The sequence below is a fragment of the Berghia stephanieae genome, chromosome 4, assembly GCF_034508935.2.
Source record: "Berghia stephanieae isolate SIO BIC M18660-M18661 chromosome 4, UCSD_Bste_1.3, whole genome shotgun sequence".
Lineage (NCBI taxonomy): Eukaryota > Metazoa > Mollusca > Gastropoda > Nudibranchia > Aeolidiidae > Berghia > Berghia stephanieae.
Window position 1 is genome coordinate 28,584,350 of NC_088363.1, and position 26,685 is coordinate 28,611,034.

Sequence of the window (26,685 nt, forward strand, 5' to 3'; positions counted from 1 at the left end):
TCTGTTTGTCATAGACATGGGCTAGTTTAGCGGTAATGTGCATATTGATATACAGTGTCATGTGAGGACGCATATCGCCCAATGTTAAGCTATAATAAGCAAAAACACCATAATCACGGGTCCCTTGAATAATCGGAAGAAACCAATCAAAAACATATAGGATATCAAGCTGAACATGCTTTATTATTTCAGAACAATGGCACCAGTCATGTAAATTTTCATAATAGTTTCATTTGCAGTGATTTGATTAGCATTATTTGTATAACTAATACTAACTCTCTTTCTCTCCCTCTTTCGTTATAGTTCACTAACATGGAGTTTGCCTTTGTAATCCTCGCTAATATTATCACATACATATTATACATTCCATCTCTTCTATTTAGATAATAAATTGAATCATTACTTAGGCGTAAACGTTGTGTGCTCGTACACATCGTTTGGAAGAGCAACGTTTCCAACTAGTCATGGAATGATGAAGGGACATTCACTTGTAGGATTTGCAAAGAATTTTACTCGTGGAGCTGGTTGGTAGGTCTATCCAGTACTTTCGTCTATTGGGGGGGGGGGGGAGGGGGAGGGGGGGCGTCAAACCCACAAGTTGTTTCACGATCTCATCCTTCTTGTAAATCCTACACCCCTGGGTTTTGTACGAAACTTTGGCGTACAAACAAATCCGCGTTTCAGAATGTCACATTCGTTGAAGGTATCTTCTTCAAAGCTATTTTGAAGAAGAGTGTCTTTGGTGACCCTCGCCTGAATTCAGCACAAACAATCTTAGCTAGGTAGGGACGATTGTAAGCTTTGCTCAACAGATAACTACTGACTCCAGAATCCCAGTTGGCAAAGTCATTAAACCTCAACGGCATTATCTGGCAGCCTGCTTCTACGACACATTCTTCAAATTCATTGAGATCAAAGATTTTGCCGTCTTTCCGCCTCAGAACTCTTTGGATTCCGGCATGGGTGGAATCAGCTGCCATAAAAGTATGACCAGGCTCTAAATAGTTGATTGTGATGGTGCTTGCTTTTGTAGTAGTCTAATCATACAAGATGAAGTAACATAGTATAAAGGGTATACTTTATAATTTGGGCGCTACAGTTATCCAGTCAGAGTGTCACAGATTCGGCATCACGCTTATATATTAAGTAAGAAGCTGATGCAAGGTCTTCATCTTTTCGTCCTAAAATTGATTCATTCCATATCACGGCAATGTCCTTTTCACTTTTTTTTGCAGTCCACTGGTGCAAATGTCTCTTTGAATAAGACCAATCTGCTTGTGAACATGGTTCTGTTAAACTGATTCATTCTCGGCAGCAAAATCACTTTTTGCAGATCAGCGGCAAACACTGGATGGGCTGTGTTGGCGTTTTCGTTCTTGTCTGCATCCCGTTGATACCTCTCTAGCATTTCTGTATCGTGTCCGATGGATGATTTTATCGGCACACGGTTCACACCTTTCTTCACAGTTGCATAGTTGTTTGTGCAACAAGAAGGACTTACATTTTTCACATTCTTCTTGAACAAGGCTTGTGAGATGTTAAGTTCTTTAAATGCAGAATAGTAGAGTTTCTTTGATATGGATTTTCCATTGACTGCGCAAAAGTTTTCGTGCATATCATTGATGATCAGATCAGATGGTAAATATCTCCTGAAAAGCGCGTGTTCACGTCTATAATGAAAAATGCTTGTTTTATATTTCTCTATGTGTTCATGGATAATGCTGTGGTCAATCTTGTGCCAGGGACTATGACGTCCACGATTGTCAACAAGGGGTACTTCTATGACATTGTTTTCGTTAACACCAACATCCTTGAAAGCGCTCCTTATCAGTTTGCCATTATTAGCTTTGAATCCGAGAGTAGTAAAGAAGAGCTTTTTGCACACAGGATGGAAGACTCCATCTTCCTGTTTCATTGTATATTTGCATGTACATGACTAGGCAATTTTCTCCTTGGAAAGAATGCCTTCGCACTGATCTCTGCATTCTGTTTTACTTACCCAAGTCCGTACAAATTTGCGCTGGTCCTTCCAATCCTCTCCCCAAAACATCTGTTAAGCTCCCGTCGCTGGTACTCCAAGAATCTGTCACGGCATTTTTTGGAGCAGGTCGGCGCACAACCTTCCAAGACCGAATGCTTTTCTCTCATTCGCAAAAGCTTGTGTATTTCCTAGTCTGCTTTTTGTATCCGCGTCTTGTGCTTTCTCTTTTTGAGTGAGTAGAACTGTCTCTATCTCTAGATCTGGTGTAGTCATTGTTTCAATCTGCTATCGTGGTCTCTGTAATCGATGACACACCTGGAACATGCTCTCCTTCAGATATTTCTCCTTAACCGGTAAAGGATGCCGGCGTGGCAGTTTCGGACAAATATTCTTCCTCTTCAGCAAATGGAACTCTAGGGGCAGTGGTTTCGGCGACATATTTAGAAGCAAGTTCCAAATACATTTCAAATTCTGAGTCACTATCTAAACTTTGTTTCTCAATGGTAAATTCAACACAAAATCCATATCGTTTGCATCTGCTTCTTTAATCTCAACAGCCAGTTTACGTGCTTCTACTGCAGATTTTCATATCGGTGTTTAGGTAAACCTATCTAGCTCGTCTCCTCCGTTTTTCTTGTTGTCCGTGGTTTCTTTAAATCTTTTCCTCTCTGCTTTTATGACACTCATACATCATGTAATTCCTCCTGATAGAGGTTTCACTATTGATCTGAGCCAGCTGTTTCAATGGAATGTCAATATCTGAATCACCGGAGTCTGATTGTCATGATTTATTTAATCTGGGTTGGCTGAGGTGGAGGTACCGGTGGCCTTTTTAGGGGTTCGATCATATCTGATGAAAGAGATATAAATATGGATATTCAAAAATTGAACGGTAGTGGACTTATTCATTAAAATAATCTTTATCATAAAGTAACGTTGTTATGATATGATATTGAGTTACAGTTGCTTGCCTTTCCCAAAAGAATATTGAAACAGGTTATTGAGGGCTAATTGGATGCATAGCTAGAGACGTATTGTCTCAGTAGTTAAGGTTTTCACTTTGAATCAGAAGGTACCGAGTCCGACACAGTCCTAGGTTGGTTTTCAGGCCCGATTGGTTTTATGATTTCTCCCACTGTCCTGATCCCAAGCAAAGGGGGGGGGGGGGTGGTGCGCAGTGCGCACTTTAGTAGAAAGCTGGGGGAGATGGGGGGAGGGGGTGTTCATTTTCACCAAAGAAGGGGGTTTGACCGAAGAATTCAACCACAGCAAATTACAGGGACAGTATTTTTTCTATTTAAGAATGAATTTTAAGTTTAATAAGATCAGAAGGAGGGAGGGGAGGTTCGCGAAAATTCCGAACATTAATGGATGGGGGGGGGGGGGGGCGTCTATTTGATACACTAGAATACTACTACTACTACTACTTACTACTACTACTACTACTACTACTACTACTACTACTACTACTACTACTACTACTCTACTACTACTACTACTACTATACTACTACTACTACTACTATGTACATACAAATGCTTTCACTGCTACTACTAATACGACTACTACTTATTCTACAACTTATACTTTCATAGTGATATAACGATGATGATTAAAATAATAACATTAATATTAATAATTGTCATCATAATGATAATCATAAATATAGTACATGTAATAACAATAACAGTAGTGCTATTAGCATGTAAATCAATATTTGTCTAAGTTAAATATCAGAAACACAGATAAACCGTCAATAGCAAATAATTATTAAACATCCTCACTAATATATGTTAAGTAATTATATGATTATATACATAAAATCTTTGATCACTTGAATAGGAAAAGGATAAAACTCACCCGAGGAAATGAAGAATTCACACCAAAACAACAATTTACTCGTACGTCTTTGATGATTGACTATTTGATGAAAATTGGAGAACAATGATATGTTCTTTTCATCGTCACCAGTCGTAATACAAACGGACGCATATATCTTAATTTTTGGAGAGTGTCTTGGCAGAAAGTCGCATATCCGAAATGCGTCTTTTTGTGAAAGACAAATTATGTCATTCGGTGGACGAATAAGAGAAAAAGACGCATATTACAAAATGCGACCTTCTGTCATATCCACATTCAATATGCGTCGATCTGTCATTCCTCGAAACGAATTTAAACCAAATTAGGTCAAGTCGCATATTTTCAAAATGAAACAGCTTTTTTATTTTCAATGATTGAGTTACCAAACCCAGATAGAAAAATGCGCCTTTCTCTCAAGTATGTGAATCCCAGAAAATGTCAATTTGACCTAGATACCGATATGCGTCTTTCTTCCTATCACGGCAGAGATGTCTAGCATCTCAGGTTTCCTGTCATGAAATCCATATCCAGCAACAGGCGTTAGCTGACATCGTGTAACTAGGAATTTACGACGGCTCTTGGTGTTTTTGTGGATTTATAAAAGCGGTGTTTGAGATGAATTGTTTGCGACTGATAAAGAGAATCATATTTTTGTGATTGTGCCCCCATAATCAAGAAATAAACAGATAATAACTATCAGGTAGGTAATTCTTTTGCCTAATATTATAATCATTGCTTCCATTTTGGTTATTATTTTATTATTTGTATATTTTTTCTATTGTCTCAGGGACTAAAAAATTTGCTATATTATTTAATAATATATCGATTTACCAATATTGTATTTATCTATTTATATAAACGTCGTCACTGCTTTGGAGTTTTTAATCCGTGGATATTCTCTATCTTTACTTTTTTTTTCTTTTTTTTTTCTTTTGTTGTTTGTTGTTTTTTTTTTTTTTTTTTTTTTTTTTTTTTTTTTTTTTTTTTTTGTTTTTTTTGTTTATGTTTTTATTTTTGGTTTTTGCTTTGACTCATTTTCATTTATTATCTGTGTCAACACTTAAATATTTGAGGTTTACTATACATCCTTAACACGTAGTACGAGACATGACGCCTGTAAGGTGCTACAACAAGTAAAAGACCAAAAGAAAACAATAAAACGAAGATGATTATGTACACCCCTTTCTTCACACAATGTGCACTCGCGGTTTCCACCTCAAAACGGTAACAGCGACCTCAAGAAGTCAGGAAGAGAAAGAAGGCTCTAATAAAAGACTAGGGTTAGAGACGATCTTTTTTTTTTTTTTGGGGGGGGGGGGGGAGGGGGGGGGATCGTGGATAGCTCATATCGTAGAGTCACGCTCTCCCCGGCCGGGGCGGAGTTGTCGTACCAGTAAGGTCGCGGGTTCGAAACCCCATCGCCGCCGCGAATTTTTTTTTCTCTGTTGGCCTCTGCACTTTCCTACTCACTTCATTTATCGGTAACAGGGATGCCGCGTGTTTCAATGACGAGTAATAAAACGAACAGTATTTACTGTCCATCTCAACTAAGTGAAACTAGTTTAAAATCCAGAATGACTCGTTTAGTCTAGCTAATCAGCTCACATCTTTGTTTCCTATTATTTTTACCTTATAGATAGTATGCGCTTGGCTTAGAAGCTCATAACATTGCCATCCGGAAGTATAACGGACCACACACAAAACTATGTGTAACCATGAACTTTTATAGTCTGGTTAATACAGTTTAGTGAGAATCACTCACAAACTCGGATGGCAAAATACAATAACAAAGGCTTGAGTGACGTCATCTTCATTCTATCTATAGAGCAGTAAAATTAGGTGCCCCAAACGTAAACAAAGGTCTAGAAGCACATGGCAAACCACATGTTCCTGTCTTGACAGCTTAAGTTCCAATGTAAATTATAGAAAAAAATAACCTTTAAAATTTGGCTGTTAGGTGGCAAAAGAAACACATATTCATAAATACTCGATCATGCATCAAATAATGTCTAGATATGGATATTTTATGGAACAAAAGGTAAAATTTATCAAAAGTTACAGTCTATCTATTTTTAGACCAAAGCAAATTATTGCGCTGGTGTGAACAAAACGAGAATTATTCGGACCCTGAATTTCAGAATAATTTAGTCTTATATTATTATTTCTGCAACTGTTAGATTTTATGTAAACATATTTTCAATACTGAAAGTGTATTGCCTACAACTCAAACTACAAAATTGGGAGACCTATATTGTGCGTAAATTTTTCCGGCCCCTAACGAAAATCACTAGCAACTTGTTATTGTTTACGTTTGGGGCACCTAATTATACTGCTCTATAAGTATTAAATTATTGCATTGTAAAATGTCAATAGTCCGTCCCACATCCCGTGCGCACGCGTGAACATGGATATCTTCACAATCTTCTGATGGATTTTTAATGAATATTGGCTCCAACACAAGAGTTGTCAGTGACATTAAGCCGATTTTTTTTCATTGGGACGAAGGGTCTGGGTTTAGTCGTGGCCTTCGTAAAGTTATGGCCTGATACTGACCAAAAAAATGACGTCAAAATGCCAGTCTTTTGCCACAAAAGAAAACAAATCGTGAATTGTATTCAATAGTTCAACCAATGAAATAACTTATTTCCATGAGCTCTACTAACGACAACTCACAAGGCGGTGCAAAAAACAAATAATGACGTCAAACTGACAGTCCTTTTCGATTTCAGTATCAGGCTATAACATAACGATGGCTACGGTTTAGTGGACTTGTGGAGGGTTTACGTTTACATTATACCCCAGTGAATTCTGTTGTGATTATGATCACTGAGCTCCCCACAGCCTTGACGAGGGGTTTACTTTTCACAAGATTCATGTGCACTACTCACTAACATTGCCACCCTGAATTCAAAATGACACAGCAAATTGTACATTATGAACACACTTAACATTTTAATAGTAAAAAGCCAGAGGCGTAGCTTCCTGTTGTGATTTCAACATTCATGATAACAATGTGGATTAAACATGCAAATCTGTCACAATGAGGAACATTCACAAGTATTTCTCAGAGAAGCGAAGCGCAAAATTCTTTTTCATGGCAAGTGACGAATAGCAATACTGTTAATAGGTTACCCACAACCAGGAACTCAAAGTGGAGAGGTCAAAATAATTATGCAGCTCTTGGATTTGAAAACTGCGATTCCATTAAAAGGTTGTACTACATAAAACTTGCATGGAATCTGGTATTAAAGAAGAGTAGTTTCGATGATTTTCACATTATTACATTCAAAGGACCCCCTCCCTCCCCAGTGAACATAATTCAAGAATGGCAAACATGTGCCGTGCTCGATGGGTGACCAGTGGGTCGCTCAACAGTTGGTCGGAGATCATGTCATTGTGAAAGGCATTTCTCTTCGCCCCATCGAAGACGGCAGAAAAAATTCGGAGGACCCCCCCCCCCCCCCCCCCCCACCTCCACACACACACACACACACCTGAGTTTTTATATCAATGTCTTTGTCCAAAATTGTATAAGCACGCAAAGGGCTGCTTGTGTCGTCCAATATATTACATGTCCGTTGTCCACCAGGGAAGAGATAAATTATAAACGCTGTGAGTTTTTCTTTTCAACACTTTGAAGTACTACTCATAATATCTACTGTTACGCTATTTTAAACCAGCCAAATTATTTGCTAAGCTACGCCACTGAATGCAACTTTGTTGTGAATATTTTCCCCATTGAGAAAGAGAATCAACACATTTTAAGATTTGAAGCACGAAGTAAAAAAGATGATAACATCTCGTAATATGAAGAATATAAACATGAACATTTTTAAACAAGACCTTGACCATAACGTTAAAAATAAATAGGATGCGAATGGTCTCCACGAGTCAATTGTTGGTACGCTGGACAAGCATGCTCCCTTAAAAACTAGAGCAGTAAGAGTGAGACGGCAAACACCCTGGTATAGATAGAATGCGCTTGGCCAAGGAGTTCACAACATTGCCATCCGGAAGTATAACGGACCAACACACAAACTCTGTGTAACCATGATCTTTTATAGTCTGGTTGATACAGTTTAGTGAGAACAACTCACAAACGCGGATGGCAAAAACAATAACAAAGGCCTGAGTGACGTCATCTGCATACTATCTATAATACCGAAATAATATTGAATGGATTAGCCAGGAGGCGGGCAGAAAGAAATGGCTCAAGTCCAGAGATGCTGTCGATAAGAAGCGGTACATCGCGGCTAAAAATGATGCGAAAGCCGTCAATTTCAGGGCCAAAAAGAAATTCTATGAAGACAGCCTGAAAAACGTAGGACGTTCGAGACAATTCTTTGCCTTGACCAAGGAACTGCTGGGACAACAGACGCAATCAGCTCTCCCATCTTTAATCGATCGTGCAGATCTACCAACTCGCTTTGGTCAATATTTTAAAGAAAAAACGGATACCATCAGGAAAGAACTGTCATCTGAATCGATCCATACAACATTTGACAAGTTTCATGGTGATTCATTAACACATTTTTCAAAGATTACTGAAGCTGAATTATGTGATTGCATTATGTCGTCTCCGACTAAAAGTTGTGATTTAGACCCCGTAAATACGACCATTCTAAAAAAAAGTGCATTGATGTAATTTTAACACCATTTACATGTATTGTTAATAATTCGTTGCAGTCAGGGGCTGTACCAGACATTTACAAAGTTGCTCATGTCAAACCCCTTTTGAAAAAACCTGATCTCGATAAAGAGAACTTAAAAAACTATCGCCCTGTCTCTAATCTTCCTTTTCTCTCTAAGATCTTAGAAAAGCTTGTTTTGAAACAATTACTGTCTCATCTTAAAAATAATTGTCTTGAAGAAAAATTTCAGTCTGCTTATAGGCAACATCATTCGACGGAAACCGCACTTGTTATGGTTGTTAATGATCTCCTCTCTGTTATAGACAATGGTTCATGTTCTTTGCTGAATTTGCTTGACTTATCGTCTGCTTTTGATACTATTGATCACAATCTTCTTCTCAAACGTCTTGAAATTACTTATGGCGTGTCTGGTGCAGCGCTTGATTGGTTTAGGTCATATTTGTTTAATCGTAAACAGATTATTACGGTGGATGAATATAGATCTGAGGAAATCTTTCTTGATTGTGGGGTTCCCCAGAGTTCAGTACTTGGACCCGTTCTTTTTGTTCTGTACGTCGGCCCTCTGTCTAAAATCATCAGAAGTTTTGGTCTGTCTCACCACCAATACGGTGGTGATACGCAATTGTACTGCGTTTCCAATACGAGAAATTTACAAGAAGTATCAGCCAATAGTCAAAATTGTATCCAAAGTGTTGAGAAATGGATGAATGAGAACAGACTGAAACTGAATGATGATAAGACGGAGGTGCTGTATGTGGGAACAGGAAGTGGAAAAGTGAAACAGGTTTGAAGTTGGGGGATGCCTCCATTCAAATTGTTGACAAAGTGAAAAACCTTGGCACATTCTTAGACTCTGGACTGTCGATGGAGCATCAGGTTAATAATTTGGTTAGATCTCTCTTTTTCCAACTAAAAAAGATTGCTTCCATTAGTAGACTGTTCATATCTGAGGATGTGACCAAGCACCTGGTTGTGTCCCTCGTACTATCGAAATTGGATTATTGTAATGCTCTGTTGTTTGTCGTTTCGCAATACAATCTGAAACGTCTTCAGAGTGTCCAAAACAGTGCTGCCAGACTAGTATTCATGAAGCGTAGGTGCGACTCTGCCGGACCTCTACTTCATGACCTGCATTGGCTGCCTGTTGAGAAAAGGATTAAATTCAAAGCTTGTGTTTTAGTGTATCGTTGTCTTGAAGGTACTGCCCCTTCCTACCTTTCGGAACTAATTGAAAGATATTCGAAACCCCGCCCCTTACGTTCGGCCAGTGATTCCACAAAACTAGTTGTCCCTCGAATTCGGAAAAATGCTGGAATGAGATCCTTTTCTCATTTCAGACCCTCTATTTGGAACGCCTTACCGCAGAGCATTCGTGAAAAAGAATCTTTGTCTATTTTAAACATTCGCTTAAAACATATCTGTTTCGATTTTAGTAGATGGTATGAGAAGCAAGATAGGTTTGGTTTGTGTTGTGTGTTGTGTTGTGTTGTGTTGTGTTGTGTTGTGTTGTGTGTGTGTGTGTGTGTGTGTGTGTGTGTGTGTGTGCTTGTGTGTGTACATGATTATGTTTTCATCCTAAGTAATTTGTAATTTAAAAGCGCTTAGAGTCTGGTGTCTCGGAGTTATAGCGCTATATAAGTTTTCAGCATTATTATGATTATTATTATTATTATTATTATTATTATTATTATTATTATATTATTATTATTATTATTATTATTATTATTATTTTAGTCATATTTTATTGCAAACGATGAAAAGATCAAAGGAATAGTCATTATGAGAAAATGGTTTGGTCTATCGCTATCGGTATTCAAAATTTGTAATGTCACTTAAAATATAAGCCCGCATGCAAAAAAATATAACGGCACCACATTTCGAAACTTTGGGGGAATTTGCGATTTTCTGTGCGCACGGGACTTGGCACAGACTAATATTGTAGGCATCTGTATAGATAGAACGAAATTGACGTCACTCGGCTTTTTGTTATTGATTTTACCCACCATTTTTATGAGTAATTCTCACTATAGATAGAACGAAGATGACGCCACTCAGGTCTTTTTTTATTGTTTTTTTTTTTTTTTTTGCCATCCACGTTTATGAATACTTCTCACTAAACTGTATGAACCAGACTACAAAAGTTCATGGTTGCACATTGTTTTGTGTGTTGATCCAGTATACTTCCGGATGGCAATGTTGTGAACTTCTTAGCCAAGCGCATACTATCTATAAATTGTATCAATTAAGCTATAAATGTTTAAGGTTGCACATAGTTTTGTGTGTTGATCCGTTACTTCCGGCTGGCGAATATTGTGAGTTGTTCTTTTTAATACGCGCAATGGATCAAAAGATTGAAGAGTACCTATTTACAGGTATGATAACCCAAACTGTTCTGGCTCATTTTTGTAAGGAATATAATGTCAAACCAACGCAAAATATCGTCCATTACAATAATCAACAATGTTAAATTAGGCCCATAATTTCGTTCGGCTATCAGACCTGCACATTTGTGCACGTCGGTATCGATAAATCGTTTTATTCATTTAAAGCTTCTCCTTCACGGTCCTATATTGATTTCTCAAGCATTAAAAAGTGTGTTGAATCCTGTTTTCTTTTAAATTAAATAATGATGATGATGATAATAATAATGATAATAATAATAATAATAATAATAATAATAATAATAATAATAATAATAATAATAATAATAATAATAATAATAATAATAATAATAATAATAATAATAATGATGATGAGATGATGATGATATCATGATGATGATGATGATGATGATGATAATAAAATAATAATATGATGATAATAATAATAATAATAATAATAATAATAATAATAATAATAATAATAATAATAATAATAATAATAATAATAATAATGATGTGATGATGATGATTGATAATAATAATAATAATAATATATAATAATATAATATATAATAATAATAATAATAATAATAATAATAATAATATAATATTAATAATAATTTTTGGTTTGCCTTATTATTTTATTTATTTGTATTTGTAGACATGTTTTAGTTTTGCTACTACTTCAAAACTCAATTCTTAGAAAGTGAAAGTCTCCAGTACTAATTTAAAAAAGGAAAACTGAAAGATACAGGGAATAATATTATACTCCATCAAACAGTGTTTAAAGAAAAAGGAAAGAGAAAAAAAAAATATTCTTCCCAAGCGGGGAATCGAACCCCGGCCGTCGCGGTGAGAGCGCGAAATCCTAACCACTAGACCACTTGGGAACTGACTCTTGTTGCAATTTTTATTTATATATACAATATTAATAATAATTGTATATTTCTTGTCTTGCTGCGATTTGATGTAACTTTTTATTTATTTTAGTCTGCAAGATTGTTAACTATTAATGTGTTATTTAGTTATTGGTTTCTTTTCCTCGTCTAGTTAATAGATTATATTATCTTGACTATTTGTTGTGACCTCCTTTCGAAATCCTTTTAAACATGGAATCCATCCTTTAAAATTGTCAGAGGTCAAAGGTTACAAATTCTACTTTCATTACTAGAGAATGTTTACTATGGGCTTAAATCTATGATGGGTAGGTAGACGTCTAGTTGTTTCCGAAAATTTCAGTCAGCGGTCTCCTTGTCCCCGTTGTAAAAAAAAAAAAAAGTAGGCCAATGGATATAGGCTATAGGTAATGAGTGAAAAATAAATACCGATCTACTGCTCTTCATTTTAGGAAGCCGATGTGGGGAAGATTTTATGTCACTGATTATTGTGATAGTGATAGGTTCTAGATAGCTAGAGAGGTGGGCCTTTGGCCTACCATTACCAACCTCCGCTGCACGTCCAACTCGCCTTGAGCATGCATTCACGTAAAATATAAAGATTTTTTTTAAAAACCTACCTCTGTTTCAAAAACTAGCATCTTTCACCTTTCTAAGAAACATTTTGATTTTTCAGAACTTTAGTTCGTTAAAAAATACCGGCCAATCTGACCCGTTGAGTCGAATGAAAACGAAATTTTGTTGTTTACACGGTTCAAAGGAAATGCCGTAAATAAGCTTTCATGGACTTCCTGTGTTGTTTTTATAGTGTCACGTGACCGTTTTGAGAAATTTGTCGTCTGCTACAAATAATTAGACCGGTAGGGGGTAGATATTTTCGTTGGAGCAGAGAAAAAGTGAGTATTATTTCTTGGACTTGTAGAGAGAGGCCTAGGGTCCACCAGCAGTCAAGTTGATTGAATAAAAGAAAAAAAAGGCCTTTTTTATCCGCCGCCACCACCACCGTGAGAGTGGAGAGGGGGGGGGGGGGGGGTTGCATGATGAAGACGAAAGGGAGACGTGTGGCTTGGTGACGTAGAGCTTGTCAACGATGCTGGCAGATGTTCTTAACCCCTTAACAGCGAAGCAAATTTCTTGCTTTCAGATAATAGTTTGCTTTTATCTTTATTATTGTTAACGGAGAATACAGCTTTTCCACCAAGAGAGCAGTCAGACTATCGCAACTCGGACTTCAATTGTCTATAATCGTTTTGCCGTTACTTGTCTTTTGATGAAAGAGGATTTGGTGTTAGGTCAAAGATCGAATTTGGCCGCTAAAGGTTGCATTGCTACTGGGTTTGCTCTCCCCCCCCCCCCCCCCCCCCCCCCCCTCCTTTTTTTCTTCTTTTTTTTTTCAACTTAGTATTGTTGATTGCTATTTCCTTTTTTATGATTAGCAAGTGCCGTAGGAGTCTCACAGGATGCAGGAGTACTGCAATTAACCCTTTGCCAGTGACATTGATTTTTTTGTTTTCAAATAATAGTCGTCATTTATATTATTTTTTAACGCAGAAAAAAAAACGTTTCCACCATAAGAGCAGTAAGAATATTGATAAAAACTGCTTTGAGCACGTTGGGTGGACATTACCCTATATACAAGCTCAAGTTTTTAAATTGTAATTTGTTTTTTGTCTTTTGATGAAAACGGTAATTTTTATTTTTGGTCCAAGTAAGATTGATATTCGCGTTTAAAAGGTTAAGTTGTTTTGTTTTTTCAGGGTTTTTTTGTTTTGTTTTTCAAATGCGGATACGCTGCATCTTCTTTTTTTTTTTCCTCAACTGGCAAGCTATCGCTGTACATACCCGCATGGCTTGCACACACAAAAGGATACATCTAGGTCACAAAACCTTACATTCAGGTCACAAAATCAGACAACTAGGTCACACCTCAAGACATCTCTGTTTCGTTTGTTCCAAGATAGCAAAACAAACCAGACGTCTTGGAGTTCGAAAGAGCTTTCCATAATATTTGCAAGACCCCCAGAAACCAATTCCCTATACAGCTCTTGTGCACGGTTACTTATGACCTTGATTTCTTTCGTACCCACCCCCAAAATCCCACTTATTGTGTGTTATAGGCAGAACATAATAAATAGCTGGGCTGCCACGTGCGTGACTAAATTGGCCAAAGAGAGAATCTATACTTTGGCATTAGACACCAATTACCTGATGTCTTGGTTTTTAATCCTAGCCGAGTGAGAGAGAAAAAACAAAACAATCATACATGTATCTGCAAACAGCAGAACGTTTTCATTTTACATTGAGATGGGAAGGGATAACACTATGATAAGAAAGAAAGAGAGAGGAGAGAGAGAGAGAGGAGAGAGAGAGAGAGAGGAGAGCGATGGGCGGGGGGATGGGGGGATAGTAAGGGGGAATGGGAAAAGATGAAAAGAAACAATGGGTTGCCTGATGATGTAGATCAAAGGATTGTTACAGCGGTGTTCACGGTGCGTACTTCGTGAAATTTTAACCTTTTACAGTGACAGTTTTTTTTTTGCTGCAGAATAAATCGTTTCCACCAAGAGAGCAGTAGTAAGAGTATATTTCGACTCGGGCTTCAATTAAACTATAAATCGCAAAGCTTGTCTTTTAATGATAACATTAAGACTAAGATCGGGAGTTTGGGGAGTGTAAGATGGAATCTCGCCAATAATGGTTAAAATTGTTTTGATTTTTAAAAACATAACACACACACACACACACACACAATCACACACACACACGAGCGCGCGCGGTCATGAGAGCGAGGACCATCTATTGCTTGTGTTGCAACGGCTAGTATAAGTTTATGTTGTTGTTGTAAAGTGTTTTGTTATGATAATGATATGACTATGACTGTAGTGTCTCGATCAAGCTGTTGTGAGTTATCTTCATGTTGTGTTTGTTCACTGTCTCCCGCGTAAACATGACGTCATCGTGTCAATCCTATAAAAGCTCGCGACACCCTTCATTCTTTTCTCTTCGACAACAAGCCTATCTATTATTTTGCCTATCGTTTGTATCTGACCACAGATCCGATCCGCCATACTTAATTAACTTAATTGGTATGTTTTAGAGTTAGACTGTACCGGGACGATTCCCGATGTGCTTTTAGAGCATTTTTAACCGCCCATATATGTCCTCTACATGAGAACGCCCACTTCGGTGGAGACTTTTTCTGAACTTTTTCCTTTATTTTACACATCGTGAACGAGATTGGGAAATCCGTTCACGACACCAACTTTATTCAAAAGCAATCAGTCTGCCACACACAATTCAATCCGATTTCAAAACTGTCTAGGTGTCTTACTTTTGACTTATGGATACTTAAAAGACTTATGGCTTATGGATTGTTTCCAGGCACAGGTCCTCTTCGCCAGAGATAGAATTAGAATTATAAATTGATTTTCTTACTGATTACTTTGACCATAGGTTACAGTGAATGACATAATCAGTCGGATGGTGAAAGCTGAGAACTGAGATATTGCCAAGTTTAGTGGGAGGTCAATTTTAAAAAATCAAAAATGAGTTCTTGTCATAAATGATTAAATCAACCCTTTTTGTACATCTTCGGGAAAAAGCATTGCTTAATTTCACTTTTAAATATTTTTTTACAGCTAGTCAAGTTTAAAAAGTATGAAATTTGAGAAAAGTTACTGGATACCTTTCCCATACATCTGACCATAACTTCATGAAAAATCACCCGATTTACAGTAAATCATTTACTTCAATTAAAGATTAAAATTGGGGAGCATATTCTTTCAGAAAATGCAAAAAAAAACAAAAAATTCCCTTATTTATCCCCAAGGGGAAAATTTGTCTTTAGGGTCTATTCCAAGGTAAGACTGGAATAACTCAGGTGTCAGCTGCAGAGTAGTGCTGCAAAGTGAGCTACAGCGAGGTGACTTGCTCAAGACCACACAGCGCAGCGGCGGATGATTGAACTCTGTACCTTTCGGTTATGAAGCAAAGGCCGTACCACTGAGCCACACTGCCCCTTATCATTCGTTTCAGTTACAGTAGTAGCCTACGAGCCTAGAGATTTATTGAATAGAGGATTGGGTGCAAAATATAAACAAACAACATTATTATTATTATTATTATTATTATTATTATTATTATTATTATTATTATTATTATTATTATTATTGTTATTATTTTATGTTTTGTTTTTGTTTTGTTTATTTTTTAAAATTATTATTACTATTATTATTATTATTATCATTATTTTGCGTTTCATTTACGATGACAATGTGTCTGATGTTGTGTAGTGATGGTGGTTATAACGATGTGATAGCTGTGGTAGTAATGATGATGATGTGATGGTTGTGGTTGTAGTCGTGGTGATGGTAGCGATGATGACAAGGAGGAGGATGATGGCGAGGTGACTTGCTCAGGTGGTGGTGGTCGCTATAGTTTTGATAACGATGTGGAGGTTGCTGTGGTAGTAGTAGTAGTATTGATGATATGGTGGTGGCTGTAGTAGTAGAGGTAGTTTATTGATGGTATCTTCTATTATTTGCATGAGCAACAGCAAGTTTGTGTGTGTGTGAGAGAGAGAGAGAGGGAGAACTTTCTAAAATATATTTAACTGTAAATAATACAATAAACTGAGACGGAACTATTCTCATTAAAGTAATCTCTTGATAGATTTCAAGATGTGAACGAATGATCAAGTCAGAGAGGTGGGGATGAGGAAGTTTGCATGGATTGGATTGGCCTAATAAAAACAAACAAAACACGATATTGTTGCAGACTTGAAGGAAAAGTTGAAATGTTCAAAATCTCAATTCTCAGTTCTTTCCTTCTCAAACTAACACACTAATTCAACTTCAAACCATTCGACAACACACCATTTTGAACAGAAAATAGTGTTGTGTTCAGTGAGGGGACAAAAACTAATTTTCGGAGAAGGGTAGAGCGCTTCTACTACTGCAAATAGTGATTACGCTGTGCTATCACTATTCGCAGTTCTACTGCGAATAAGCACTTCGTTCTAAATAACTATATTTTTGTCTTTGAATCACATCCAAATTTTAAACGACTTCAACAAATCTTCATATATTTGATGTGTTATATTCTCTTTTTCACTTCACAGATTTTGTTTTCTAAAAATGGATTACAATACACAAGCACTACATGGAATGATGGAGGGAGAAGCAAAATCAAATATTGGAAATGAGACTAACATATGTCCCCTAGAAAGGTTTAACAAGTTATCGACGAAAAGTCGGCAAGGTACTGGTGTCATAGAGGTCAAGTCATGTGAAACCATGATTCCATTTACAGAAGAGTCTGGGGACCTTACTGATGAAAAGAAGTGTTCATTTTCAATGTCATCTGTACATCACATGTACCACTCATACCCTGTGAGTTTTGTTTCAAAATAACATTTTTGGTCGATTGGTATGTATAATGGTAGAGGCTAGGGAGACCAAGATTTTGGTCTCTCTGCTAGACACTTCCATGTATAATACACATTTTACAGTGCTGCCAACCTTATGTAAAATAATTTGCAAGACTGCATTCTTACACATTTCATTCATTGTGCGTTTGTTAAAATTTTATAATCTAAATTTGTAAAAAATCATACTCTTGTACTTTGCTTAAACACTTAGATTAGTTTCATGACCTGGTAGTTCATGTTGGCTGTTCGATAAATTATTATCTGCCTTGGTCATATCAGATTCATATGTCAATTCTGGAAGTCAATACTGTTTATGTTGTCAATAAAAAGTAAGTTTATTCATTAATTTAAATATCAATCATGAATCTACTAGTCTGGTCCAAATGCCCATCATCAGAATTAGGGCTGAGTTTTTTTCAGGATTCCTGTACTAATATTTTTTCAAAATTTGACTACTTTTCGCTCTCCATTGTACACGATTATATGGGCTAGAATTGGTGGCATCAAATCTGTCATTTCCTTCTGTTCTGTATAATTCATCAAATTGTTTGCTACACTTCAGTATGATCGTCAGCAATTTTGCAATCAGCATAAATCTGGGTGGGGTTCCTGACCTCCCATAGTGGGCAGGGAGGTACTGACTGTCTCTTCTCTCCCTCTATATCGGTTTTTCAACATGCTTTCTGTCTTTGTTTTGGAATGAGATTACTTTGTTTTGTCCTGGATCTGGCTGGGAGAGAAACAGTCAAATGTATAGTTAGTTTTGGGAGATGATATTTTTTCCCTTGTAAATCATCTCTATGTTATGCACTGTATTATGTTTTCTTTATATTATATAGAATTTGTAAAACATTTGAGTGTGTTCCTCGTAGTGGGGACCTGTGCTTGTGTCTGGATGAGACTTTTAGGTGATTCAAACTAAGTACACAGATAGTGGGCTGTTGGAATCTACATCTGTTTCCTATTTGAACCAATTCCCCTTTGTCTTACTTTTTCTTGGGTTCTTTAATTGTACTTCTAGAACTTTTTACTATTCCATTTTCTTCCTATTTACTGGCGCTGATATGACCTCAATGTGTTGTAAGCGCGTAAAACTCTCAAAAGCAAACAACAATCAGCATAAATGTGACTAAAAATTTTTCAATTATCAAGGATTTGAAAAGGTTCGGCTTCATCATGCATGTATGTTTATCCTAAAGTAACTTTGATTTAAGCAGTCTTTAAATCAGTTTTTAACTTATCGCACTATAATAAATCATACAAAAAGTTCTAAATCACTAAATTTATATCTTCTCATAATGATTCTATTTTCAGCTTGGTTTCCGCACTCCCGAAAACTGTTCAAGTAGTGTTTGTAGATGGATATACCCAATCACATTTGGAGGGGGATTGGTAGGTGGAGATCAGATTGAGGCAAAGTTCATCATTGGGCAAAGATGTTCTGTGGTCATTTGCACTCAAGAGTCAACAAAGGTAGAAAATAAACAGGCTAATGGCAGAAACATTTTAAATGAAAATCTCATAAAAAGGCTAATATATCGTAGATATACAAATAGTGTCTATTCATATTGTTTTTATACCACGAGTTATATTCAAACTTTCAATTGATGCGAGTTTCAACGAGATTCAATTGTAATTTTGAGGATAACGAGTGGTATGAAAGAAATATGAATAGATAAGAATTATAGATCTAATTTTTACCACTTTCATTTAAATTTGTTGGTCAACTGAATTCAATTTTTCAGTATTGGGTTCTCATTTCAGTGTCACCATTGCATTGGTGAACCGCTTCACTTCAATTCAAACATTGTAAGACTCTGCTTTGATTTTGGTAAATTGACACTGACACTAACAGTAAACTGAAAATATAGCTCTCTGATTTTGGGGTTCATATTCTTCACCATACACTTTTCCGACAGCTAGAATAAAATGGGTCAAATATAATTTCCCAAGATGTCTTTTTATCATATTAGAATTTACCATTAATTATAAAGGGTAGCTTTTCACATGTTAACCTGTTTCCTTACTTTTATCCAATCAGAGCCAGACAAAAAGGAAAACACGTCTTTTTCAAATGTTATTTGACGTTTAAAATACACTTTATATCCTACAGAGTTTTTTCATTATGTAAACAACTTATGATGTGGTATAAAATGTCATATATAATAATATATAATGTCAAATTTATAAATTTATTATTGCTTTTGTTGTTGAAGAGAATGTGTCTGATAAATATACATATAATCTAATATTTGTAATTTGTCAGGATAGCATATAGCATATTATGGAATATAGATGATGTGCGCTTGGCTAAGAAACTCACAACATTGCCATCAGGAAATATAATGGACCAACACAGAAAACTATGCATAACCTTGAACATTTATAGTCTGGTTAATCAGTTTAATGAGAATTACTCATTAACATCGATGGCAAAAAAAACAATAGCAAAGACCTGAGTGATGTCACTTTCAATCTATATAAAGGAATTCTATTCTGAACAAATGGTGTTCAATATAATGACCAAAATAGAAATAATATTAATGATAAGAATAAGATCTTATTTCAAAGTGAACATTATCCATAGGTTTACCATTGTCTTGAGACCAAGGAGACGACAACTCAATCTTTGGACTATACATTGGAACCAAACTGTCTTCTTTGTGTGCTGCCTGACCCCCTTGTGTGTTACAAAGACGCCAGATTCCGACAGAAACAGGTGGTTTGAACTTGAATTCAGAAATTACCTTTTTTCCTTTTGCTTTATCTGGATTCCAATTTTTGTAGCATAAACAGATACCAACAGTAACAGTTTTACTGTACAATGTCAAAACACTGTATAATCAAAAGTGGGTCAAGTGATCCTCCGAGGGCTTTGAAAATTCAATTTTTTTTGTACTTTAAAAAATGTAAAAAGCTTTTTTTAAAAACAGACAATGTTAATGCCTATGTCCGTTTATAATAATACATTTTTCTCTCCTGTAAAATTGAGTTTTACCATTATAGAGTTTTGTTGTTGCACAATTTCTTGTTGTCCTTTGCATTATTATTATTATTATTATTATTATTATTATTATTATTAGTAGTAGTAGTAGTAGTAGTAGTAGTAGTAGTAGTAGTAGTAGTAGTAGTAGTAGTAGTAGAAGTAGTAGTAGTAGTAGTAGAAGTAGTAGTAGTAGTAGTAGTATTATCATTGTTGTTGTTGTTATTATTTTATTTTTTTTCATCATTATCATCATCATCATTACTTGGAAGAGCTTAGAGCATCTTGATATAAACTTATTATATTTTACAATTCACCCTTTCAGAGTTTTCGTTTGAGTCCAACATCCAACCTTGTGTTCTTGGATTGGATTCAGGCTGGGAGGAAAGCGTTAGGGGAATCTTGGCATTTTCAAAGGTGAATTTTGGATAGAAAATACATATTCAACAAAATTTGTGTCAAGAAACTGATAGAAAGCTTTCCAAAAATTAAGTGACTTTTTTTATTATCATAATGCGATCATCTGCCAGTTATCTTGGTAAAATATCACAGCTCACTTTAAATATGTGAAATCACAACATTTTGAAAATTAAAATAACAACCGTAAAATTAGATTTCACCAAAGACGGTTGGTCCAGATCTTAAAACCTCGTTGGATCTAAGGGTGTGGAACAGAAAAAGCTTAGATCTCAATTGTGCTATTTATATTTCAAGAATCTCTTGGCACATGAGACTGGAAATGCACAATCATCACCTTCATCTGCTAACAAGGAAAAAGAGGCATTGATTCAGACCACTGAGAGTGTCACTGACATCTGTCACATGCAACTAAGTTTTTTAAATTAAAACATCATCTTTCAGTTTATTGAACACAACAAAAAATGTATAGAATCTTTGGTCATCCACGCATGTAATGAGAATTAGCTAAGTACAGAACACCTTAGACAGCAGAAACAAATTAACTTAGGATTTCTCAAATGTATTTGATATTATGTCTGATAAATATGAAATATGAATTTGATGAATAGGTTTTTGATTGATATATTTTGATTGCTTATAATGTAAATGATGATCATAGTTTTGATTTCAGATCTAGGATTTTGACCTGAACCTTTCATCTTCTTTTTTTTTTTTACTCAGGGTATTTAAAGGCATTTGACCTAGGTAACCCCTATTATGTTATGTTATAAACAATTTCTTAGGAAACTGGAACACTGAAATTTGAAACCTGATCCTATTTGATGAGTCAATTGGCGAATAAAACTAAGCCCATTGGCTCGAAGACTGACTCTGTAGACATAAACGTGATGTGACATATTTCCAGGGGTATCTCAAGGACGCATCTAGAGCCTCTCTTCTTTCTGGAATTACAATGAGTTTTGGAACTACTTTACACCACTCAGTAAATTATTTCCTGACAACAGTCTCTTATTAAAATAAAATGAAAAAGAAAAGAAAAATCTCAGCTTTCATATAACATAAGTCAAATGGAGGCTTTGATTTTATCAACAAAAACATGATATCGACGTTTTGGCTAAGTTACGCTTGTCAAGAAAACCTGATGAATGAAACACTAAGAGAGTGAGATATGAGAGAATGGCAATGTAAATTCAAATATTAAAAAAACAATTATATCCCTTAACAATGCCATCCTGTTATCTGTCATTCGTTATTAAATGTTTCAATCATCATGTTTTGTTGACAAAGGGGAACCCTGTAATCACTGCTGGGTGGATAATGAAGTCATATAAAATATTACATTTTCCGGGGATCAAGATTTGTAAGAGATGTGTTGTAGCACTGACCTGTCGTGACCCCTGAGATTTTATAAAGGAGAGATTATTTATTAGAAAAATGAAGATCTCTCTTATAAAGATAACTATCTGACTGTTTCCCTATAAGCAACAACAAAAAAACAGGCAGGGCTGAGGGAGACCAAACTTTTATTCAAGAACAAGGACACCAAGCCACACGGAAAGGACAAATGATATATGGGGATAGAAGATATAGCCAGACTGTCAACCAATGTAGGGCCCGAGGGTGCTTTAATGAGAAATCCATCCACTGCATCCTCATGATACCAAAATTTAGTTTTCACTCTTTTTATAATTTTGTCATTGCAGATGTTGCAGCTCTATCGATTTGTTTCTGTCTGATAAGCTGGTTTTACATGAGTGTAATGATATGAGAAATGATCTTGGGGTGGATTTGAACAGTAGCATGGGGAAATTTCAGGTAATTAAAAGGTAGTTTACATATATTACACACTAAAATGATAAGCAACAAAAATTTTTTTAAAATTTAAGATAGCTTTACGATTTTTCTGGTCAGTTCTGTAACAAATATAAATTTTGATCTTTTTTTTTACATTTTTAGAATTAATTTCAAAAGTTTAATCTGATCAGCATGTCTCTTCTAATTTACAGACTATATTGCACTGTCAAATTTGATTGCTATCAACATGCAAGCCCATGTTTTATATTGCTTCTTTTCTTAATAATGCATTTCAGTTCCTTGGGACTTGCATCATTCTTGGGCCATATTTGGCGTCTCTGTCACTTAAATTGGAGGAGGAGTTTGGTTGTAAAAAAGAATTTGGTAAGAAATGGATGGACACTCTATTGTCATTTTAAACTTTGTAGATGTGTATATCGCCATCAATTATTTTCTTTGTTTGCTACTTGATAAAAATATTCGTTACAATTAAACGTGCTAGGACGTAATTGCAGGGATTCTCGATATCCTGATAGCTCAGCTGGAAGAGCACTCACTTCACAATCAAAGGGACCGAGATCGATCCAGGGTGCAATATATATTTTTTTCTGACCCCCCTGTCCACCCAACAGGGATTGGCTAGCTGGGTCCGTTGGAAAGTACTTTGTGATAGGCTAGCATCCTATCCAAAGGGTAGATAGCAATTGCTATTGTTTCACACTATAGAAACTGGGATAAACTCCATGGGCCTAATGGCTCTGAAGGAAGGATGTATTGTTAATATTAAGTTCGTTAATCTTTATAATGTACTTTGATCAATCTTGACCGAAGCATTTATATAATAGATAGTTTTTAGTTTCAATCTTTAAAAAAAAAATATTTTCAGGTGAAAAACAGTCAGATAATCTGATAGTGAGCATCTCTCCATTATCATACAGTGTTGATGACAATGAAATCCACGGATGTTACCTCCGATTTCTGGCCAAGGACATAAAATCTGTAAGTACTCAACACATGTTCCAGACTTGTAAAATCTCTGGCAATCATCGGATTTTCAGCAATATCACCACAATTTTTTCATCATCATTTTGCACTTTATAGAAGCATTTTTGTTTCAACATTAGGTGCTGTACGGTCCGTGAAACTTTTTCTGCCAATTTTGTCAAATGTCACTTACAAGTCTGATACTTTGTATTTAATAAGCTGTATGTATGAAAAATATGTTTGCATTGGTGTATCCATCATCGACCAGTTGACAAACTGTCTGGTTGTAGTCTCTCGTAATTTTTTCGTAATTTTATTCCCTCCGTTGCTATTCTTTCGGTTTCATTTACTGTTCTCCAAGCAGTTGTTTGGTGTTGTCCCCCAATCAAACGTTTGTTTGCCTTTCCTTCTATTTCCTTTTAATTTTGTCTCAAAAATAGCTTCTCTAAGCTTTCATGTCTCTTTAGATAACTAAAATCTGTCAATTTTCTTGTTTTGATAATTTTAATCAGTGAATCTTTGTAATTTTCACTCTCCATGGAATCCTCAGTAACATTTCGATTCAATATTGCCCCTTTCCTCATCAAAATTTTCGCTCTGCACCTATGAGATGTCACAAGGAATATCATATTGTTATTATTCTTAACTAGGTTTGGGTGTCCTCTGCTGGCCATAAGCTACACATCTGGTTCAATTTACTAAGAGAAATGATTAATCATTTTTATTTCAGATCTTATACTTATAAAGATCTATAATCTTTTAATTATCCCATCTTCACTTGTGCTGGAATGACCTTAAAGACATAACGTTTTAAAACGTCGTAAAACATCTAATGACAGGCAGTCAAATACTTCTCTCAAATTTAGATGAAAGGAGAGAACTGAAAGGTTTAATATGATCATTTAATTATAATGGATCCTGTACGTATATCCTCCTTTTTCACTACTAGGATTCATTTTTTATCTCATGAGTTATGCAACACTTTACCATATGTGAAATTGAAATTAATTAGAAGTGGTATTAAGTGAACATTTTACATTTCTTTAACTTTTGCAGGCATCTGTTGTAATCAAAGCCATTACTAAACCACTGTTGAATGATCTGGGAGCCGATCCTTTTGAGCGCAAGCTGTAACCAAATGGGGAGCTCAGTTTACTTATACTGAACATCTATCTACTTATACAGACAGATTACTGTGTCATTGCCCCGTCAGTAAATGTGGACTTTTTAAACTATTACATTAAAATAATTGATATTATTGTTCTTACTGATTATTTGGGGTTTTGTTTAATTATACTTATTATCAGTATCATGTATGTGAACACCTATAGGCAGCAGTTAAAGAGTTTTGCATTTTTGTGCCATACTCATTACGGTGAAAATGATTCTTTGAAATCATGTATATTTAATATGAAACATATATGTGATGTTCCTCCTCCTCCTCCTACCCTTAATTCTACTTCTGCTGCTACTTTAACCACTACTATTACTAACACTATTACTTCTACTTTTTATACTACTGCTACTGCTATGGTTCGTTTCATAATTCATATCCAAGCTTAGTGTAATTTTGCATGGCTATCACATTTGCCCGCTGCCAAAGAAAATTTTTTTTACCGAATCTTATAGTCATAAATTAAACATTTTTCCTCTTAAAGTTATTTTTTAAAACTCAAACTGTAAAAGGGATAAAAAATGTAATGTTTGCAGTACAGCAAGTTACAAAATAATATTTCACATGATGATTAAAAAATTAACCCAACATAACACTACCATAAACATTCACTAAATTAACATGCATCTCATACCTGGTCTCAACAATGACACAGACATGATCTTTGCCTCTATATTAATTGCGCAAATGTCTATTGTTTTATTAACACAAATCATGGTCATTGTAACATTTGTATTTATTCATTCATAAAACCAGAGGTGTATTGTAATTTCGTTTTTTTTGGGGTTTTTTGAAATTCTAACTAATCATTCTTAAGTATTCGACAATGGGTTTGAAAAACAATGTAGTCACATTGAATAGCAGAACTTTGAAATTATTCAATTACTACATTCGTGAAGGAAGACAAGAATGACCATGTTTTGACATTAGTAATCCTAAGAAAAAGAGACACCGTGCATTGAGTATCAAGATACATCTTCTGGACCAAATGGATTACGAATTCCGCACAAGTGAACTTACTCGCAGATACAAACAAGAAGCAAAGGCTAACATTGATACTTTTGGCAATTATCTTATCTGAAGAAAGGTCTTGAAATCTTTTCATGAACAAGAATTCATCACATTGTGGAGATTGAAAGTAGGATTCATTGATGAGAAAAACATTGCTGTTTCAAAATCTTCTCTGTAGAGGATTATGAGAAAGGCTGGCTTCACATTTCAAAAGCATTCATCAGGGAAGAATATCATTAACTACGAAAAGTTCCACTTGGTTGCAACAAGGTGTAAATATCTGAGGTAGATCAGAGAAAGAAGAATGAAAGGCTATGACATTGTGTAGCTCGATGAAACATATTAATACATTAATACGTATGACATTGCAGTCATCTGATGGAAGATCGAAAAGAGATATTTATCAGGTAAAGGTCACAAGATTATCTTGGCCCATGCTGGAAGAGGAATAGTTGACAAATGGCGGTCTTCTTGTCATATGAACATTTAGAATCAGTGTGACATGTGTCGCATTTATTTTGTTGTTCTACCACATAAAATTTCTACGCTTTTGGAATAATTTTGAATAAGGCAAAAATCCTCAATTTCCATCAAACTTTTTTAATGGGCAAAAGAAAGCCTGCAAAGTTCTAATGTATTGAGAATAAAAGTACAGTCCTGTCCACTTAAGATAAACTATGATAAGATGAACTCTCACTTAAAATAAACTCGGATGCTGGTGCGTAGTAATTTAAAACTTTTAAGATAAACTCCTTCCGTGAGCTCATTCAGTTCAGAAAAACTCATCAATCTGGATTTGCGCGACAGACAAGGAGTGCAATGTCTATCTCTCAATCATCCCCTTCCCCCACCTCCATCTCCAATACATTCACCTGTGGTAATTTTAGAGACACTGTCTGTCATGTTCTTTATTTTACATGATTAACAAATTTGAACAAGATGTAGTTCGATTTCACAATGATACTTTATTCTTTGACTTTTACATAGGCTGTCTATTTTGGGAACCGGGAACGGATCCTAGTTTCGCTTTCGTACGGGACAATAACAATAACATCTTCCATACACTAATTTGGTATATCTAATTATTATCGTGAATGCTTACATTTTTCAGGTATAGGAAT

At 35.6% G+C, this 26,685-nt stretch overlaps 1 protein-coding gene and 1 non-coding gene across 3 annotated transcripts; one reads left to right on the forward strand and one right to left on the reverse strand.

Moving 5' to 3' along the window:
• Positions 1-11,692: 11,692 nt before the first annotated feature.
• Positions 11,693-11,764, reverse strand: Trnae-cuc (transfer RNA glutamic acid (anticodon CUC)). The gene has a single exon. It is a non-coding gene; the product is annotated as a tRNA-Glu (tRNA).
• Positions 11,765-12,068: 304 nt separating this feature from the next.
• LOC144970367 (uncharacterized) lies at positions 12,069-26,409 on the forward strand. Of its 2 annotated transcripts, none has more exons than XM_078909928.1 (9): positions 12,069-12,177; positions 16,890-17,160; positions 18,513-18,671; positions 19,786-19,917; positions 20,507-20,598; positions 22,305-22,416; positions 22,692-22,779; positions 23,282-23,394; positions 24,436-26,409. In XM_078909928.1, exons 1-9 carry the CDS (start codon positions 12,161-12,163, stop codon positions 24,511-24,513), a joined length of 1,062 nt encoding a protein of 353 aa, XP_078766054.1. In that variant the 5' UTR covers positions 12,069-12,160; the 3' UTR covers positions 24,514-26,409. The 2 variants fall into 2 exon arrangements, with proteins under 2 accessions (XP_078766054.1, XP_078766056.1); XM_078909930.1 differs by having other exon boundaries at positions 12,069-12,152.
• The last annotated feature ends 276 nt before the right edge of the window (positions 26,410-26,685 follow it).